At 39.7% G+C, this 20,996-nt stretch overlaps 1 protein-coding gene across 2 annotated transcripts in view; it reads right to left on the bottom strand.

Moving 5' to 3' along the window:
• Nucleotides 1-276: 276 nt before the first annotated feature.
• Nucleotides 277-20,996, bottom strand: part of LOC108433480 (beta-1,4-mannosyl-glycoprotein 4-beta-N-acetylglucosaminyltransferase-like) — a 31,278-nt gene continuing 10,558 nt past the window's right edge. The window contains exons 2-3 of one of the 2 annotated variants that reach the window (XM_017708079.2): nt 7,777-8,035; nt 277-6,739 (exon numbers count right to left, since the gene is read on the bottom strand). In XM_017708079.2, the coding sequence (XP_017563568.2) occupies nt 5,471-6,739; nt 7,777-8,035 (1,528 nt within the window). In that variant the 3' untranslated portion in view covers nt 277-5,470. Of the gene's footprint in view, nt 6,746-7,776; nt 8,036-20,996 lie in introns of both variants that reach the window. The other variant, XM_017708078.2, reaches the window with a different exon arrangement.

Below are 20,996 nucleotides of genomic sequence, written 5' to 3'. Positions count from 1 at the left end.
GTTGCAACACCACATTTTGTCTTATGTAATTACACATGTGTAATAGGGTGAACTGCCATTTTCCCAAGAAGATGTTTCTGTTTATAACAGCAGGTGTGTAAATCCCTACACTATGAGAGTACGTACACAGCATCTACAAAGGAGGTGACAACTTTCCTAACATTTAGCTAGCTGCAGTAGTATGTCTGTGTTGTGACACGGCAACCTAACAAAAACAAAAACAAAACAAAAAATCACATATACAATGTTACTCAAACATATGAACTGAGATATTTATATATTTCCAGCATTTATTTCTTTTTATGCAAACAGATTATTTTAAGAGCAATGTGACCATGCAAAATAAACAGAAAAGTGGAGAGAACACGTTGTCTATGGAAAATCTGTGAATATGGACCCTTATTTCTAAATGACTCAGTAAATATATACAAACTCTTTGGATAGTTACAATCAAATATACATTCTTCTTCTGTGCTTTTATCACAGTATATACATGATTCACAGTGCTCTGTAAATTACATCCAGTATTGTCATAAATTGGAATCAGACACGAACAGCGTATGTGACGTTGTTACACGTGAGTCAGAATGACTGAAATCAGGAGGTTACAGTAAGTTACAGTTCCCAAGTTAAAAACTGTGATTCAGTGAGTAGTAACAGACCACAGAAAATGTACATTACACTGTACATTACATTGTCTTTAGTATACATTTATCAGTATATGGACTTATTAAGAGGATTATGTACATCTGGGAGTCACTCAAGAGAAAAATGCAGAATATCTCTAACATTCTGAAAAATAAAGGTGCTGAAAAACATTTGCTGACGTGTCATTGAAGAAACACTATTGGCTCCCTTAACAACCTTCCAATGAATTGATCTTTCAAGAAACCAAGCTGCATGAATTTACATAACTTTTTGAAGTTTAAAGAGTCTCCACATACTGTAAAAGATCTAAATAAAGTGCAGGTATTCGCCAGAGCTTTATGTCCAAGCCAGGAACCATTTAGAACTTCTGTTTTTAAGAGTGTATGTCACAAGCTGTGTAGTTGTGTCTGTTCCCAGGGCATAATCTACATAATAAGTTCTAGTGAAACTTGCTCAGTGTGTTTATAAGGCTGTTCCTGGACTCCGTTTGGCTTATTGTAATTACTTGTGTAAACTCATTTATTGTTTTGTTAATCATTCCTTTAAAGTCAATGTTGGCTTTTAACAATCACACACCCTCGAATACAATTGTGCCTCATTTTCGTGTGTCCTCTTTCATGTGTACTGTCGCCCAGACTGACTGCATCACTTTGGGCATGTTGGTCTCATGATGGCTGTCCTAGTGACATTTTCCAAAAGGGGCCAAAACGAGTAAAAGCCCCAGCTCCTGTTTCTGCCCCCTCCCCGTGAGAAGGGCTCAGGTGTTGGCTTACACTGCAGAAGCCTTTGTGTGGCAGAGGGTGGAGAGGAAGTCACCTCCTGACTCACTACACACCTGGTTAAATTAGAGAAATTTGTCGCCATTCAGTCCATCAATAGCCTGGTTATAAGTCCATAAGAGCTAACAAGCAGTTAATAACGCAGATCTGCTTGCTAGTAACCTGGTTATTAATACATGGAAGCACAGTAATAACTTGGCCATTATCACACGTCTGCTAGTAAATCACCCAGCTAATATATACATTTATGGCATTTGGCTGACGCTCTTATCCAGAGCGACTTACAATTTGATCAATTTACACAGGGAGGCCAAGGTGGTGTTAGGAGTCTTGCCCAAGGACTCTTATTGGTATAGTGTAGGGTGGTTACCCTGGTCGGGGATTGAACCCCAGTCTACAGCATAGAAGGCAAAGGTGTTAACCACTACACTAACCAACCACCATCTCAAAGCATAAGGCTAATATCATGATTATTAACAATGGGGCAGCTAGGTAATAAGCTGGTTGCTAATGCATGGCAGCCAGCTAATAATTTGGCTAGTACTGCAGAATAGCTGGCAAATCACCTGTAAAATAACATAAGAAAGAAAATAAATCCTATGAAATGAAAAAGTTAAAGTGCACACACTGTGTACCTACAACAATTGCGGTCATCAGTTCCCAGTTGATTTCTGGATGTTGATAAAAGGAAAAGTGATGTATGAGGACACTGCCTCACTGCTAGTTGTGGATCTCATTAGTTCCAGAAAGGTTTTCTTCTTGGTTGTTCATAAGATCTAATGTTGTTGCTAAATTTATTAAAAATAAAACAAATGGGAAAATAATATTTATTAATCTGTGTTTATAAGATAATGAAACGAAAGGAAATGGTACATATCAGTTATGGATGGTTAAAAAAGGACTAATGATTTGTGATTTTGTTTAAAAAAAAAATCACCTAAAAATTTGATTCTAGTCCTGGTCCTAATGATAAAAATGCCTCTTTTCTAATTTTATTTACTTGTATTTATTTTATTTACAATAAGCACATATTTAAAATACAATCTTTTCAACTGAATTTACTCAACAAACCTTTCTCCTGCTGTCTGTTTTGGACCTGGATTTGTATATAAACCCTATAAAATCCCTGAGAGTTCCTGATGTTTTAGCAATGCCAGAGTAGTGATGACAGTGTACTGTCAGTATAGCAGTGTTCACAGCGAGAAGCGCTGTCAATGAAGAAAAAGAGTTTCTCTCAGCAGAGAAACCAAGTGCAGGTGACTAGTAAAAAGTAGGTACAGGTGCGCATTAATTCTCCAGAGCTGTTACTAGTTCTATGTTCCTTTTTTATCAAAAGCCAGAGATCAAAATGGTCAGGATTTTTTTTAAGTATTGAAAAGCAGGAAACATGAATGTAGGAGAAATTACACAAAAAAATTCTATATTAAGTAAAATATGAAATCTATCAGTATTTCATTTGTCCTTTATTTATGTTTGTGTTCCTTAGTGAAATTTTAACTCTTCTATCCTTCCAGCCTCAAAACCCACCAGTTACGGTAGTTACAACAAAAGCTGTTCCCAAAGGAGACACTGATGTTCTGTTCTCCTTCAAACAGACACTAATATTCACACAAACAACTATTCAAAACAACCCGACTCCTCTCTGTGTCAGGTCTGAAAAAATAAACAGGCATTTGAATAAGAAGACAGCTTAACACTCTGAGTCTGAAAGGATGTGTAGCTGTCAAAAAGCTGTTACTGAGAAAAGGAAATAGGAAAAATTGCTTTGCAGCAGCAAAATTGGGCACGAGAAGTAAAGTTTTATGTACTGTTGCGTCCAAATCTGTAACTGGGTTTATTTGGATTGAAGAACCAGGATATACAACTAACGTCCAAGACTGAACTTTGTAAAAAACAAATTGATTTCTTTGAAAAACTGAAAATCTCCTGAAAAACAGTGGAAGCTATAATAAAGTAAAAGCATGAACACATTACATACTGATTCTGTCATATTAAATTGTTCAGGCTCATATGCACAGGGTGAGTCAAAAGTCACAGGACATCATTTTATTTTATTTTTCATGCTGTCACAAGCTCCACGACGCGGAGCTGAAGGTGGTGTTTCTTGCGGATTTTCTCAGCATACACAATTTGTTTGAGGTGACCCCAGAGATAAAAGTTGATAATAAAATAAAAAATAAAATAAGATGAAACGGTGTCCTTTGACTTTTGACTCACCCTGTATTGCTCTGCTGAATACATATCAGTATAACAGTAAACTTTTCAGGTGTTTTTTCTGACAATGAATAATAAATAAGTCAAATGAAATAAATAAAAAGTTGGTCTCTGACTTTTGATGCTGGTTTGTGCTTTATACATTCAATTCTCATTCAATCTTCTCAGGCTTTCATCAGATATATTTGGACTTCATTCAAAATGTCAGAATTTCATTTAATATGATGGTCCTTTAATACAGTGTATACGCAATGTGGCCAAAAGTTTGTGGACACCTGGTCCACTGTTTCTTCCAAAACGGAGCTTGTCCCCCCTCTGCTGCTGTCACGCTTCCCTCTGGCTCGGAGATGCCCGACCTTCCCTCACGTTCCAGTCAGTGCTCTCATTCACTGGAGTACTAATTCTGTTCACCTGTCTTGAGGGTCATATGATCATAGTAGTTTAGTTTATAAGCCCAGGCTTTAGCAGTTGTGCAGTCTAGTTGTGAATTATTGCATCTACCTTAATGTTTTACTGTGCGTGATATCCCTGTTTATGACCATTTTTCCTGTGTGTTCGACTCTTTTTGCCTGACCCTTTTGGATTGTTTGCCTTTTGTTATGTTTGTATTGTTACTGGTTGTCTTTTCTGGATTTGATCCATGCTTGATTTTTGACCACAAACCTGGATTTCGATTCTATCAGCAAAGCCTCTTTTTCTGCTTTTAACCATGAGCTTCTGAATCTTTCTGACACATTACAGCTGCAGTAACTAAGTCTTTACTCCTCTGGAAAAGCTTTACATTAAATGTTTGAACATTACTGTCAGGATTTGATTGCATTCAGCTGCAGGAGCACTAGTGAAATCAAATATTGGTGTTGCATGATCAGTTCTGGATCTTAAACTCCACTCGGTCTGTATTACTCTAGAGAACACAGTTCTACTACCCCACAGCTCAAGGCTGGGGGGCTTCATACCCGTCCAGCCCACACTTGGCCTTGTATATGGTGATATTAGACTCATGTGTAGCTACTGAAGGGCTTCCTGTTCTATTGTAACCACTTTTCTATGGAAACTATTCAAGCTGTGTGTGCATTTGAACTCCTGTGTCAGCAGTGAGTGACCTTAATGCAGCTGAATTCACTAATAAGAAGGTTCGTCCACAAACTTTTGGACATATAGTGTATACTGAATTACACTGTTTTTTATATTATCATTAATTTGCACAGTCCTTAAAAGTAAACAAATTAATATTTGACTGCACTGATTGCTGTTTTTTTGAATTTTGAATTTTAGCATGTACTTAAACATCAATCTTTTCTTCTTAGTGGCACCATAGGTTATTCTGAAATTCCTGATAGTGCACAATATTGGAAAACTGTTGTAAACTCATACAGTGGCTTGTTACAACTATAGCTGTTGTTGTGATCATTACTGATCTGTTTACGATTATAGGCACACATTAGAACTTTGTAAAAGCTAGCGAGAGCAACTACTCCTAGCTTTCAATGTGAAATTTCCACAGTAGTTCCCCCTTATAAATATTGTGTGCCCCAACTGTGCTACAGATATTTGAAGGTAGAAATCTCTGTCCAACTTCCATAGCACATTCATATTTTCATAAGGTTGCTAAAGTGACACTACAGTGTTCAGTCACTTTTCCAGAGTGCAGCTCACCAATGAAACTAGTAGGAGGGGACATTTCCTCTAACTGCTGGAGCATAATAACTTTTTTCTAGCATTCTCTCTGTGTTAGTCATGTTACCATTTTCAAGGCCAGTTCTTGCTTTCACCCCCCTACTGGTCAGAAGATGATGTTACATACAGAAATCTGTTTCTGTCTTTCATCTTCACCCTTTTGCATATGGATTCTCCAGCAAGTAGTCATACTTTTCATAATTGTCCAGCAAATACTTGGGAGCAAACATGTGCTCACTGGGGTTTGTTGGAGGGTAGTGTGGTGTCGAGCCATCAAACCAGCCACCAGTTCGTATTAGCTCCCGGATGTAGCTGAGTTTTCGCTTCTCCACAAAGTCTCCCCAGCGAGGGAAGTCACCATTTTGCGCTGAAACCAGTTTGTAATAAATTCCTTCTGGTTTGAAACACCACGAACAGTGCCATCCACCATAGTGAACCGGGCTTCCGATGGACCACGGTATTAGCACGTGTCCTGAGGTTTTCTCGTATTGCCTGAATCCTGGCATGGAAAAATATTCCCTCCGTCTCAACAGAATCCCATCCCCCTTGTAGACCGAAACGAGCATGGCCATGGTGCATCCTGATATCACATCTAGTGTGCCCATTTGTCTCCAGTAAAATCCATACAAGGACTTCCGCATGTGAATCCCAAATGGTTCCGTCCAGCCATCGTAGAGCTTGAGGAACAGAATCCCCTCTTTTACAGGAATCTCATCCGCATCATTCAGAACAAACACATCGTCCGGCCTCAGACCCTGAATCCTTGACAGTCCGTTTTTTGTCAAGAAAGTGCGCAGATAGTCATCCACTATCCAGCCATTGGCTCGTCCACCCTTAGGGAAATGGTCAAGGAAGATATAGAGAATTTTGTGCTTGATGTAGTCGAAGGTTCCATTAAGGAGAAGCTGCAGAAATGTGAGTGGTTTGGAGTCTCCATAGGCAGTAAAGTTTGACTCACACACCAGGAAGAGATCCACAGCATCCGCGAGTTCATGGAACCGGACATGCAGCAGGTCAAATTCATGATTGATGTTGATAGCATTGATGATTCTACGTGGAACCTTCCTGAGCTTTAGGTGTGACTTGGTATGAAGGTTTGAGTGTTGGATCACGGTGGGTACCCCACAATTAGGGCCATGCCAACCTTGGCGGCAAACACACTCTGAAACATTCCTACCCGGCTTGAGCGTGTGTTCTACAACTGTGCTATTTTTCTTGTGTTTTAACTTTTGATCTTCATTGTCCTTGGTGTAGCTTGGTTTGCCTTTACTTGAAGCCATGTCTGTCCCATCACGGAAGCACAGAGCTCCCATCTCTGTGTGGATGAAATGTGGGGTGTGATCGTCCTGTAAACTGAACGTTCGTTTGTGAAGTTCCCCATGTGGACCAGTAGGATCAGGCATTACAAAATCTGCCACTGGCTGTTTCTGACACAAGAAAAAAGATCAGTCTTTCACAATAATAATAACAATATTCTACACTGAAACATAGAAACAATACCAGACAAAAGTATAAGGCACACCTGATAAAATGTTTTCAGAATCCTAAAGGTTTGTTTTGCAAATTTTTAGCCACATTTCAAGGACTTCCTTGTGTGGGTCCTGAGCGGATCCATTTAGCCATTGTAGAGCTTGAGGATCAGAATTACAGTCAGTTACAGTATCTTGGATCCACAGATGGCTGTGTCATGGCCAGGGAACTAAGTCCTCACAACAAACATTTTGATCTATAGCGTTGTTACAAAACAAAACCCTGTATCTCCAAAATGCTAACTTTACAGGAGAAGGAAAAAACATACATTACTTTTAGGAAGTCAATGGAACCTTTGGGACTTTTTGCCATGTAATTGTGGGCCATTTCTTTTGGTCAATTCATCATAAAGGGCAACAAGTATTTCAAATTATGTCAAAATCTGAAAAATGACAAAAACGGAGGTACTTTTTGTTCTGACAGCAACTATAGGCATATCCTTAAAATTTTTGTCAGTATATATGTATTATTACTAAAACAGTGAATATAATTATATCTGTTTTGGACTTTTTTTATTCATGACTAATGTCGATGCAATACTTTTTGATTGAAATGTCCATGATCTACAAAACCAGAACTAGATTTGTGCATTGGTAGGTGAGCAAACCAATCAACATTTATACTTTTCTATAAATAGTTTTACTATATATATATATATATATCGTAGTTTTCTATATGTTGAATTTCTGTTTTTGTTATGGCAGTTGTTCTGTTTTGTTTTTTTTTTCATATTAGGAAAGCTGCAGTTTTATCTAGACATGTCTGTCTTGGAGAAGTTTCAATTATTTTCACAGCAGGGGGTTCTCACCCCTCCCCTTTTATTCCTTCTTGCTTGCTCGCAGTTCAACACACAATTACATAAAGAAACAACAGTGGCCATGATGACACATTCTCTCTGAGGTCTGTGTCTTGCTTTGATTTTATTTACCTTTTCATCATAGTTCTTTTGCCTCATTGCCTTTTCTACATCTTTGCGGTTGTTAGTGTTAAAAAGAAAACTGTTGTTGGAGAGCGGATCTCCCCAAAGGAACCCACTTAAGATGACCAGGGACTTCAGACTCGACTTGTGGTGGGACAGGTCCCGCAGAAGAAACTCCTGGTGGAGGGTTTTATAGCAGTAGAGGAAAGAGACCACACAAAGCCCAACTGAAAAGAATAGAAACAGCTTGTGCTTCTTGATTTTCATCCTGAGAGAGAGAGAGAGAGAGAGAGAGAGAGAGAGAGAGAGAGAGAGAGTATCCACAATGTCAAAAATTGTATTAATAAAGAACATCATTTTGGTTAATTTAATTGATTGTTTTGCTTTTCTTAATTTTGATCAAAGAATTTACTAAAGAAGTAAATGCCAGTTAAACTGCTGGCCTACATTAAGCCTTTAATAAGCCATGGGGCCCAAAGTATTATTACACACTTCTGTAACATTTTATCAGCTACACTTTTTGTACAGGTGCACTTTGTTGTTCTAAAATTACTCCTAACTTATAGATGTAAAGTCAGATGATAGCTGATCTGCTGTTGCACAGTTTGTGTTGGTCATCCTCTCATCAGTCACAGGATGCTGTTGGCTTGATATTTTTGGTTGGTGAACTATTCTCAGTCCAGCAGCGATACTGAGGTGTTTAAAAAACTTCAGCAGAACTACAAGATGCACCTGTACAGTAAGTGGAGCTGATAAAATGGACAATGAGCGTAGAAACAAGGAGGTGGTCATAATGTTATGTCTGATCGGTGTATATGTTTGGTCAGTACAGCTTTCTAATTTCAACACATATATCTCTTAAACTCCTGGCCCCATCTACCTCCATCTATTGCCCTTGCTTTACTTACTGTAAGTTCTATATCCTTATCTTTTGTCTTCTATATTTTGATATTGTTTATCCTCTTCATGGTTGGTTGTAATTCTCTGCTCTAAATGTGGTTCTAAACTGACCAGCCATTACAGTGACCACTTTTAAATTAACTCTAGGAAGACAGGTGAGGCCAACATCAGTATCACAAGCCAGATGTGCTGATGATGAAATTGAAAAATCCATGTGAAGGCTGGAATTCACTGACAAATCAAGAGCCTGAAGAACTGTATTCTTCAAACCAGCATATTAACACATTAATAACTTAATAATAAAATATTTCTGTAATGTTTTACTGCATTCATACTTATTTGACATGGGAATTAACTTTTGGTGGTAAAATGTTAAAGTTTTTTTTAGTAGGGGTTGGGATTGTTTGGTATTTGTTTTTGTTTTTTTGTTTTTTTTTGCTATTATAATAACAGTTAAAAATAGGAAAATGATAAAAAAAAATAATGACAACAGATTTTCTTTTGGTAATTTTGCAACTATCCCTGATACTGAAGCAGACATAGGAGCAAGCACAGTGATAGTGTGAGTTAATGCTTTGCAGAATTGGATGGTCAAGTTTTATTACACACTTCTTTGACATAAGACTCGCTCAACCACTTTGCAATGGTGTCCCTGTAGTGACTGAATGACAAGCTTTAGTATGTAATAAGCCTGGGATTTTAAGGGATTGAGGTCATCTGTATTTATTTTCAAGTTTTATATTATTTTTGGCAAAAGCAAATGCACTGCCAAGGTAAACAGTGTAATACTAATACTAATAATAATACTTTATACTTATATAGCACTTTTCAAGAACTCAAAGATGCTTACAGGTTTTCAAAATACAACTCTTTGAAACAAGTGAACAATGTTGATGAAAATGCAGATTCTAAACTTTCAATCTATCTCAAATTTGTATTTTCACATAGAAAAGGAGATGTTTATTAGGATTTGAATTTGATGGAAAGTTGTTGTGTGCACAGTCCTTCCTTTTTCATTGTTGCCACATTTCACGTTGAAAATAATGGAAGTGCAGGCGTACTTCATGTAAATAATATTACTTATATAATTACTAGGGCTGTCAATTACAACAATTAATCATAATTGATTATTTGTGCAGGTAATCATGGTAATGTTTTCTCACTTGCTCAAATCTGCAAAAGCTGTTTGCATATGCAAAAGTTTGCACACCTTAGTAAGTCATTACTTAGTAGATATCACAGCTTGCAAACCCTTTTTAGTCTTTTTATTTGTGTATCTATTCTATTCGAATAGAAGTCTTTCTGTCACGATTGGCTCCTCCTACTCCATGTGCATTTGTTTTGATCCAGCCCCCTTGTTTAGTGACTCCACCCCTGATTGTCACCACCTGTTTTCCGCCTGTCCTCCATTATCCCTGTGTTTTATAAGCCCCGTGTTTGCCCTTTGTTTTCGTTGGTCTTTGTGTTGGATGTTCTGTTTGATGCTTGGAAGCTTGTTCTGTTTGGATCTTGTTTGTTGTTTGATTCTTGTTTGACGTTCAGTGTTTTTGTATATCATGTCTGACCCGCATTCTCTCCGTATTGGCTACTTGAACCTGGACTGTTACGACCCTGACCCTGGATTTGCCCTTAATAAATCTCGCTTATCTCCGCATATGCGTCCGCCTCCTCGCTCCCCGTTACACTTTCTATTCATGTATTTTGGAATTTTTCCACTCTCTTCCTTTTGTGATATACTTGGGCCATCTTGCATGTACAGCATGTTTAAGATCAACTCACAAATTTTTAAAGATGTTTAAGTGAGAGGGCTGTGAGAGCTATTCCAAAAGCTTCAGCCTGCCTTTCTTCAAGTATGTAATGCTGAATTTTGAGGTATGTTTTGGATCAGTGTCTTGTTCTAGAAGTATCTTTACAGCATTAGTTTCTTCACTGACTGTCATGTTTGCTTCCAACATTTGCTCATATTTAGTGGAATCCTTTCTTCCCTCTAATCATGTAATGTTTCCTGTGCCACTAGGTGCCCCACAAACTCAAAGCATAACAGATCCACTCTAAATGTTGCTTTTTTCTCCAAACACATCTTTGGTGATTGTAGCCAAAGAGTTCCATCAATCCACAGGACTTGTCTCCACAATGGCTCATCTACATATTGTTTTTCATACTTCAGATGTTGACATTTGTGACGAGGTCACAGGTAAGGTTTTCTTCTGATGACTCCAGCAATGTACGCATGGTCCAGCAGAACAGTGCACAATCACACCTTTGCCAGCCAAACCTTCCTGTAGGTTCTTTCCTTTCATATTGGGGTTTTGCTTTGCCTTTCTAGCCAGTAAATGAGCAGTGATATTATAGTTTACTTGGTCTTCTTGATCTTGCCATGACCTCCACAGTTCCCCTTAACTGCCATAACTGCCATTTCTTTATTCAACTATGAGTGTAGTGGAGACTATTGAGGGTAAGTTTTCCACTTTGGTTTGGCTTTTGTTAGTTTGTTTCTAACTGATTTATCTCGATGTCTCCTGCCAGCAATGTCTCGTGTAGTCTGCCAAAGGTATCACTTTAAAAGTTGTACGTGAACAAAAGGCCTACTGTTGCATAACAACATACACCATGGGAGCAGCTGGACTAGCCTGTGGTAACACAGATGTTTGAAGGGTCAAACTAAAAAAAATACTTAATAGTATTTTAAAAAGTGAGGCTAATCATTTATTTCGTTTACATGTTGTAAGCAAAACTTTGACAGCTCTAGTAGTTATGTATAACAAATTAGTCCAGACGTCTAAGGGTTAATGATGAACAACCTCATACTATCGTTAATGTGTGAAAACAGAAGTCAAACCAAGAGTTTAGAATTTACAGCTTGACATTGCTTTTCAGTGGCTATAGTCCAAACCCAAAGAGGTGCAAGTCAACAAGTTCACACTTGTATTGCTGAAAATAACAGCTTAGTAATCTAATTTTCTTGCACAACAACATGCTACAATGACCATGCTAACACAATTTAGCCACTAATCCTATTAACCCATTATGGTTGGTAAGATTTGTCCCAAAAAGAGCCATTGAGGATCTCCCGGGGTTTTATAGTCATGGGAACCAGCCATCACAACAGCCACTGCAAATTCCCAAATGTTTCCTCCTGATATTTATAATAAGTCTTGGGGATAAAACAGACTGGTAAGGCAGCTGAAACAAGGGATTTTAGACTTCCCACTGATCAAAATCAGTGGAGAAAGTCAGAAATGCATTAGCAAAGCTGTCAAGAAATTCAATTACATTTGACTGGGTTCACTTTAATCACAACCAGAGTGGAAATGTAAAAAACCTGCAATAAACACTTAAATAACACTTAAACACACATTTAAATGCATACAGCAACATAGTGTACAGAATGAAACTGTATAAACCCTACCTGCAGCTACCTAATGTTTGACTACATTGTGTTCCTGCGTCCTCTTAGAATATTAAACTGTCTATCTCAAAGAATCTATTCTATACCTTCCTGAGGACATTGTTACTAACTATGTAAGTCATTTCAATGACCTGTACATCTTACCACGTACAGTCTATTGCAAAAGTTAGCGCACCCTTGGTCAAATTACATGATTACAAATTACAGTCGTCTACAAGGAACACATTTCTACACAATTTAATTACAGTTTATTTACTGAGCTTGTTATATTGGAGGAAAAACAAAGCATGTGGCCTGTGCAAAATGTATAGTACATTTGAATAAATAATAGAATAAAAGAAATCATGCACTAAAATTGTAAGAAAAATTGCATATTTAAGTTTGTTCTCTGTAGAGGATGTATTCATTCGTCTTCAGTTAGAATTCAATTGCCTTGGGGTGTTCAAACTTCTATATAGATATAAGATACAAGTTATATTTTTTCAAATATGTTTATCTCAGTGAATAAACATGACTTGTTTGCTAATATTTGCAAATGCCATTTTTATAGCATGTTCTCTGTACAGGATATGTTCACTTTTTTTGACTTAGAAAATCAACGACATTTGGCCGGGGTGTTCATACTTGTGCATAAAACCGTATAAAGCATTCACATGAATGAATTCAAACTGACCTGTACAGACAGTATTCCGACAAATGAACAAATCTCACCTGTTCAACTTACTGTATTTACAGTATTCTCACAACTGAATGAATATGATCTATACAGTTTTGTATTCTCACAAGTTAATGAATCTGAATCTGAATAAGATTCTGCTGTAAATGAGAACATTTTTAGTTATAGGAGTGAGGAATGGTAGTCTGGACCTATCAGCGGCTGGCTCCTGGTCATTTTAAAGGGAATCCCACTGATTTCAGGATAATTAAATGATTACGAATGTAAACAAAGTCATTCAGAGTGGTTTGACATGAAACGTTCAGTTCTAGAGAAAGTTAAGAGTCAAAATTGTTTACAACAGTGGGGATTAGGTACCAGACATATTTTGGACTAAAGCATAAATTTTTAAACGGAGGGATTTGTAAAGCAAAGTAGCCCACAAAAAATGCATTTTTCTCTGATTTACCATGTACCCTAAGTCAACATTACATATAAAAACTCAACAGATATGTGTAGGTTCATAACTGTGTGTATATGTATAGTATATGTGTCTAATTGACTTTTGCATCCCCTTTACCACTAGAAAGGCCAAGATGACCATTCTGAAATTTTGAGAGGTGGTAATTTTGATAATATCAACACCCCTCCCTACTCCCATCAGCTACGTCCTGACCTTTATTAAACTAGTGCATAATTTAGTAGGACATTTTTATGAGATCAGTACGAAACAGCACAAAAATGCTCTGTGTGTTTTTCGTAAGGCCATTAACATTTATTTTAATTTTGTACAATATGCCATGTTTATTTTCATCTCCTCGTCTAAATTACCTCACAAAATATCTGCAAAGTATATATAGCAGTTTTACAAAGTATAATCCATGATAAAAACAGCAGCAATATAATCAAATAGATTATTAAGCCTTGGCTGGCTGCAAATATAAGTTGCCCTTGATGCTGTAGACAACAATGAGACTTGTACACTAGCAGCAACTAGGAGAGAGAAGTACTGAAGATAGTTGAACTCTATGTGAGGACAGTGGGAACTATCACTTTTTTAGTGGAATGGTAGCAGCCTTAAATGTGCCCTATGTTCACTTTATTACATAGTGTAACCTCAGCCCACACGACACACAGGAAGATCTGTTATGGATGAAGTTTATTTCATTATACCTTATAATACTCAACTATTCCAAAAGATTTCAATAATAGGCATTTGTTAGTTTCATGAGTTGAAAGTTCATTTCCATCAGTCGATATGAACATTTTGTCTAATCAGTTCTTTTTTAATATCTGGCTGTTTGGCTCTGGTGGCTTTTCTGCCACCAGAAAAGTATTACTTTTATGTTTTATTGTTTGTTTGTTCACATGTTAAGTAATTTATTTGAAACAGTGCTTTTCATCCAGAAAGACACAACTGGAGGTTTATGTATAGGCTCTATTGTCTAGTATTAGTACTGGCGCTTATAGATTGAATAATAAATTATTTTTAAAACTCAATTTCAACTTGTCATCCAGACACTTGGTATAAAATATCCCAACAATTCAAAATGTTTAAAATGATTCTGTGTTATGGTATAAATAAACATGTAGAATTCAAAGAGTTAACGTGACTTCTAGGGCCTTTTCTGGTGTTAATGAATGTAGATAGTTTTTCGTTCCACAGAATAGCTGTCACTCTGATATCCTTATTGAATAGAGTATTAAAGCTAACTCAAAGAGATTATGCTTTTCATTGTTCTGGCTGTTTGCATTAGGAGGAGCCCACCTCTGCCTTACCTGGAATAGAGACAAAAGAATAAAAACGAGGTGCTCTGTTTGTACGTCACATGGGACCACGTGTACATTGCTGGAAGTCCACTGAACAGTTAATCATTGTTCCGCTCCAGCTAACTTGATTTATTACCAACAAAGACTCAAGTGAAGTCAAGTGTGTCAGAAAATGTGCAGAGCTGGTGTCCTCTATGATTGTGTGGGCAGCTTCAGGAAGAACAAGAAGCTATTTCTGTCAAGTTAATTTGCAAAACCTTTTATTTATAAGAAGGGTTTGTTATTATTATTAATGGTTCAGTAAATCACACTGAAAACTGTTGTTGAACACACCCTTCAATAAGCGTGATGTTTGTACATTAGTGAGATATGTAAGGAAAAACAGAAGAGCAGCTGTTTCTCAGGTCACTGAACATGAACATGCAGGGCATGATTAGACTATGTTAGTAAGAACAATAGGTCCACGACTACTTACAGAGGATTATTACAGTAGAGCTGCAGTGGAAAGCACCTCATTATAGAGACCAATACATATGAGTTCTGTAGCGTCGAGGATGAAGTCAGGCGCGTGCGGAAAGTAGAACAAGGGAACCTTTAATAAACCAGACGTAATCTTAGCTCAGAGTCGAAACAGACTTGGGTCAAAACCAAAACAATCCGAAGGAGGAGACACAAAATCAAAGTCCAGAAAATAGTCCAAAAGGTCAGAACACGGAGATCTCTCACAGGCAGAATATCCACAGGGAAATAGCAAAAGAGTAAACGATAAACAGGCAAACAGGTCATAAACGACAAGGCGTAGAAACACGGGAAACACTCATTATGTGGCAGATTGGAACAATACTTCGCAATGAATCTGTGTTACGCCCGGGCTTAAAAGCTAAAGCTAATAGCTAAACACAGGTGAACCACATTAGTATTCCGGAGAGTGAGATCTGTGATTGGAGCATGCAGGTAGGTCAGAGTTGGCAGGAGACATGTGACTTCCTGGAGGAGTCTGGATGATGGAGTCCAAGGATTATGTGACAGTACCCCCCCAAAGAGTCCAGGGTGACCTCGGGACGAGGCCGACCAGGACGATCACTACGCCCCCTACCAGAGAGTCGAATAGGGGCAGAGCCGGAGCCACCGAGGTGCTGGGACAATGGACGATGTGCACCATGTCCCCTCCTACAGACTGGAAACGAACTAGGGAGTGCCTTCCATGGCCGACCCCTAGGGCGAGGAGCCGGCTTGTCAGGATGCTGACTATGGAAGTCAGCAATGAGACCAGGGTCCAGGACGTCTTGAGCTGGCACCCAACATTGCTCCTCTGGGCCATATCCCTCCCAGTCAACCAGGTATTGTAGGCTACCTCCTTGTCCACGGGAGTCCAGCAACCTGCGGACAGCGTAAACCGGCACCCCATCCATCTCCTCCGGGGAGGAGGTGTAGGTCTATCCAGTACAGCCTCATCCAAAGGCCCTGCAATGACAGGTTTAAGGAGAGACACATGAAAGGAACGAGATATTCTGAAATGAGTGAGTAACTCTAATCTGAATGTGACTTCATTAATTCTTTTCAGCACCTTAAAAGGCCCAACATATTTTGGGTACAATTTTCTGCTTCCCTCCTTGACTCTGAAGTCCCTTGTGGATAACCACACTCTGTCTCCAGGTTGAAACACAGTAGTCTCACCCTGCTATCTCCTTGTTCCTTTGTAGTACGGTGGTGATGTGTTGAGGAGTCTCCTCCCAAACGTTTTCACTCCTATGCATCCAAGCATCTACTGCAGGAACATCTGTGGAGGAACCAGTCCAAGGTGCTAACGGAGGCTGGTATCCTAACATACACTGGAAAGGGATCAGACCAGTAGCTGAACTGATCTAGGAGTTTTGTGCTATTTTTCCCCATGGTAAAAAGCATGACCAATCGGGAGGGTTGTTATGGCAGAATATTCTTAGATATTTACCCAGTTCCTGATTCGTTCGTTCACACTGCCCATTCTACTGTGGGTGGTAACCTGACGTCAAACTAATGGATACTCCTATCTGTTCAAAGAAGGCCTTTCAGACCTGTGAAGTAAACTGGGGCCCTCTATCGGACACCATGTCCTCAGGTATGCCAAAAAGGCGAAAAACATACACAAACAAAGCCTCAGCAGTCTGGAACGCACTGGGAATAACAGCAAAAGGTATAAATCAAACACCTGGGGAGAAACAATCTACTATAGTGAGAATGGTTGTATAACCTTGGGAGTCTGGGAGATCTGTTACAAAATCCACAGCAATGTGTGACCAAGGTCTCTCAGGGATAGGTAACAGTACTAGTTTGCCTGCAGGTAATGTCTTAGGGGTCTTACATTGTGAGCAAGTGGAACATGACGCAATGAAGGTATGTATGTCCTTATGCATGGATTCCCACCAGTATCTATTGGACAAAAGCTGATACGTACGAGTTTCCCTGGGGTGACCTGATGTAAGGGAAGAGTGTGCCCAGGTAATTAGTTGAGTACGGAACTTGACTGAACATAGGCCTTCCCTGGGGGACATGGCTCTGGTATGGTGAGGTGGGTTAAGGCTTTTGCAATCTCCTCATCTATTTCCCAACATATAGCTGCAATAGACACCTTTGGGGGTAGAATGCATTCAGGTTCTGAAAATTGGATGGAAATTGTGTCCTCATCTTGGTGAAGTCTAGATAGAGCGTCAGCTTTGGTGTTCCTACAATCGGGGCAGTAAGTGATACTAAAATGGAAACGGGAAAAAAATAAAGACCATCTGGCTTGGTGTGTGATTCTTATGATCAGTGATGACTAAAAATAGATGATTAGCTCCCTCTAACCAGTGTCGCCATTCTTCCAAAGCCAACTTAATGGCTAATAATTCCCTATCTCCTATACCATAGTTCTTCTCAGCGGGTGTTAATTTGTGTGAAAAAAATGCTACCGGATAAAGTTTCTGAGGGGAACCAGAACGTTGTGACAGAACAGCCCCTACACCTGTCTCTGAAGCGTCTACCTCTACTACAAATGGCTCAGAAGGGTCAGGGTGTTTCAGAATCGGTGCGGTGGTGAATGCCTTCTTCAAGGCTTGAAATGCATGCTCAGCTTCTTCCATCCATCTTAGTTTTTTAGGAGCGCCTTTTAACAGAGAAGTCTCCGATAAAAATGGGCAAACCCCAGAAATCTTTGCAACTCCTTGACTGAGGATGGAGTGGGCCACTGCACTACTGCTTCGACTTTATGGTCATCCATTATTACGCCTTGTGAACTAATTATATACCCCAAAAAGGAAATGGATTGGAGGTGAAATTCACATTTTTCACCTTTGACCAATAGGTTGGACTCGAGAAGTCATTTTAGTACTGTGCGGACATGCTGTACATGAGTCTCTTTATCTGTGAAATAAACAAGAATATCATCGAGATAGGCTATGACGTATCTACCGAGCATATCTCTAAGAACATCATTGATGAAGGCTTGAAAAACAGAGGGGGTGATAGAGAGGCCGAAAGGCATAACCAAATACTCATAGTGCCCCCTAGTGGTTACAAATGCCGTCTTCCACTCATCACCTTCTCTTATGCGTGTCAAATTATGTGCACTTCTGAGGTTTGAAGTGAGGTTTGAAGTTTGGTGAAGAATTGGGCCCCCTTTATTTGTTCCAAGGCTACGGGCACTTATGGGAGAGGATAAGGGTAGGATTTGGTAATCTGATTAAGGGCTCGATAGTCTATACAAGGACATAGACCCCAATCCTTTTTCTTTATGAAGAAAGTATGTAATGGGGATGTTGATGTTCTAATAAAGCCTTGTTCCAGTGCCTCCTTGATATATACATCGAGGGCCCTTTCTTCCTCTTGGGTCAGGGCGTAGACCCTAGCCTTGGGTAAAACTGCGTTTTCTATCAAGTCTATAGTCATGGGGTCTGTGTGGGGGCAGTTTAGTGGAGTTATTTATACTGAAGACCTCTCTAAGATCATGGTATTCTGGTGGGATGCTACAGGTTGTTTCAGTGTTGGGACTCTCTATGGAAGTAGACTTGACAGAGATAGAAGGCTGCTTAATGCACAAACTAATGCAAAAGTCTGTAATCTTGGTCTTGGTCTTGTAATATTTCACACTCTGACCAAGAAATTAAGGGGGTTACGTCTCTCTAGCCAGGGGAGTCCCAATATCAAATCAAATTCAGAATTTTCTAGCACAAAAAAAGGAAGCAGTTCATGATGTAGTGCGCTTGTCTCCAGATGTATGGGTTTGGTTCTCTGGGTGATGTATCCTGCTCCAACTGGTCCTCTGTCCAAAACTGTCACTCGTAGGATTGTGGTCAGGGTCTCCACAGGCAGTTTTAGCTGTTCTACCAGGCGAGCATGGATGAAATTCCCCTCAGCCTTCAGTCTATGAGAGCTGAAACGATAGAAGTGGGATGACAGTATATAATGACTGGTAACAGAAGTGAACTTGAAACCAACCCCTTTGTGGGAACACTCATTCCAGGGGTTGGTGCCTCTTGTCTGGATGTTTGGCTCTGCATTCACGTAGGCGATGACCAGCTCTCCCACAATACAAGCATAAGTTATTTCTCAAACAGCGGAGTTTCTCTTCTTCAGACAGGCGTAGAGAGTCACATTGCATGGGTTCTTCCAGGTTCACCTGCGATTGATGTATTGTTCTCACTGTGGTCAGCATTCTTCTTGCGGGTCGTTCAGTCCGGGTCTTTGTGCGATTGTGAAGTAAATGATCGAGTCTGATTGAAAGGTTTATGAGCTGATCTAACGTCAGCTTATCGTCACGACAGGCTAGTTCATTCAATATATCTGGATTCAGTCCTTGATGATACATGACAAGTAATGCAGCCTCATTCCACCCGCTGCCGGCTGCCAGAGTATGGAATTATAACGAATATTCTGCTACAGAGCGATTTCCCTGGTGGATCTTAGCGAGTAGTTCCTTCGTAAGGATGGTCAAAAACTACTCTAAATTCTCTAATAAACTGTACGTGAGGCCTTGGATCTGGGGCCAGCTGGCCATAGCCCATTCTAGCGCTTTATCCGTCAAACGAGATACGACAAACGCGATTTTGGCTCTATCAGAACTTCCTGGGGAGTTTTCAAAAAACATATCGCACTGGAGTAAAAAACCACAACACTTATCCGGATCGCCTTCAAATTTATCGGGTTTACTCACAGGAAACACTGCAGGAAATGCTTCAGCATGCCCTGAAGTGCCTGGTGTGTCTGCTCCTGGTTCCGCTACGTTCCGGTTCTGTAGCTGGTTAGTGAGCCCTCTAACACTAGCAACCAGTTGTGCTTTTCTGTCTGTTGCTGTGCAAGGGACTCGAATGAGTGTGTTACTCCTGTCAACACTTGCTGATGTCTCCCTAATAACTGACCTTGTTCCGCCAAAGCCTTCTGGAAGGCTTCTGGTTCCGCCGTCTGCATAGCTGGCGAAGTATTCTGTAGTGTCAAGGATGAAGTCAGACGCGTGCGGAAAGTAGAACAAGGGAACCTTTAATAAACCAGGCGTAATCTTAGCTCAGAGTCAAAACAGACTTGGGTCAAAACCAAAACAATCCGAAGGAGGAGACACAAAATCAAAGTCAGAAAACAGTCCAAAAGGTCAGAACACGGAGATCTCTCACAGGCAGAATATCCACAGGGAAATAGCAAAAGAGTAAACGGTAAACAGGCAAACAGGTCATAAACGATAAGGCATAGAAACACGGGAAACACTCATTATGTGGCAGAATGGAACAATACTTCGCAGTGGCAATGAATCTGTGTTACGCCCGGGCTTAAAAGCTAAAGCTAATAGCTAAACACAGGTGAACCACATTAGTATTCCGGAGAGTGAGATCTGTGACTGGAGCGTACAGGCAGGTCAGAGTTGGCAGGAGACATGTGACTTCCTGGAGGAGTCTGGGTGATGGAGTCCAAGGAATATGTAACAAGTTCAGTGGTGCAACAAGCAGAGAAAGAGTGGAAAGAGTGTTGTGGTCAGATGAGCCAACCTTGTGGGCCAGTGCATGTGTAGGATATACAAAGACAGTGAAACAGGCCTGAATACCCCTACAGTGAGGGGGTAATTCAAAGTTATTCTGATTAATACACATCTGTTGTATGATGAAGCAATTCTATCCTGACAGGAGTGGTTTCTTACAGCCTGCCCAGGCATGATGGGTCATAGAATGCAGAGTTTGAAACTGATGTTAATCCTGTGCTATGGTCATCACAGTCACCAGATCTCAACCCTCTTAAGCATGTATGGGAGATTTTGGACCAACAAGTTAAATGGTGCTTTCCATCACCATCATCAAATCATCAGATGAGGTAATATCTTTTGGAAGACCACAACTAAGCGCACCGCTTTTAAGTGGGCCAGTTTTCTGGTCGACACTCTGGCTCAAATATAGCCTTCATATTCAGCACACCCTGATCTGGTAAGTGTCTTACTTTTGCTAGTCCTAATGACTTAAAACCACACAATACAAACTGATCAGGAAACAGATTTCTTTC

Source organism: Pygocentrus nattereri, chromosome 1 (genome assembly GCF_015220715.1).
Source record: "Pygocentrus nattereri isolate fPygNat1 chromosome 1, fPygNat1.pri, whole genome shotgun sequence".
In the NCBI taxonomy this organism is placed as follows: Eukaryota; Metazoa; Chordata; class Actinopteri; order Characiformes; family Serrasalmidae; genus Pygocentrus; species Pygocentrus nattereri.
This window is presented reverse-complemented; position numbering and strand designations above follow the sequence as displayed.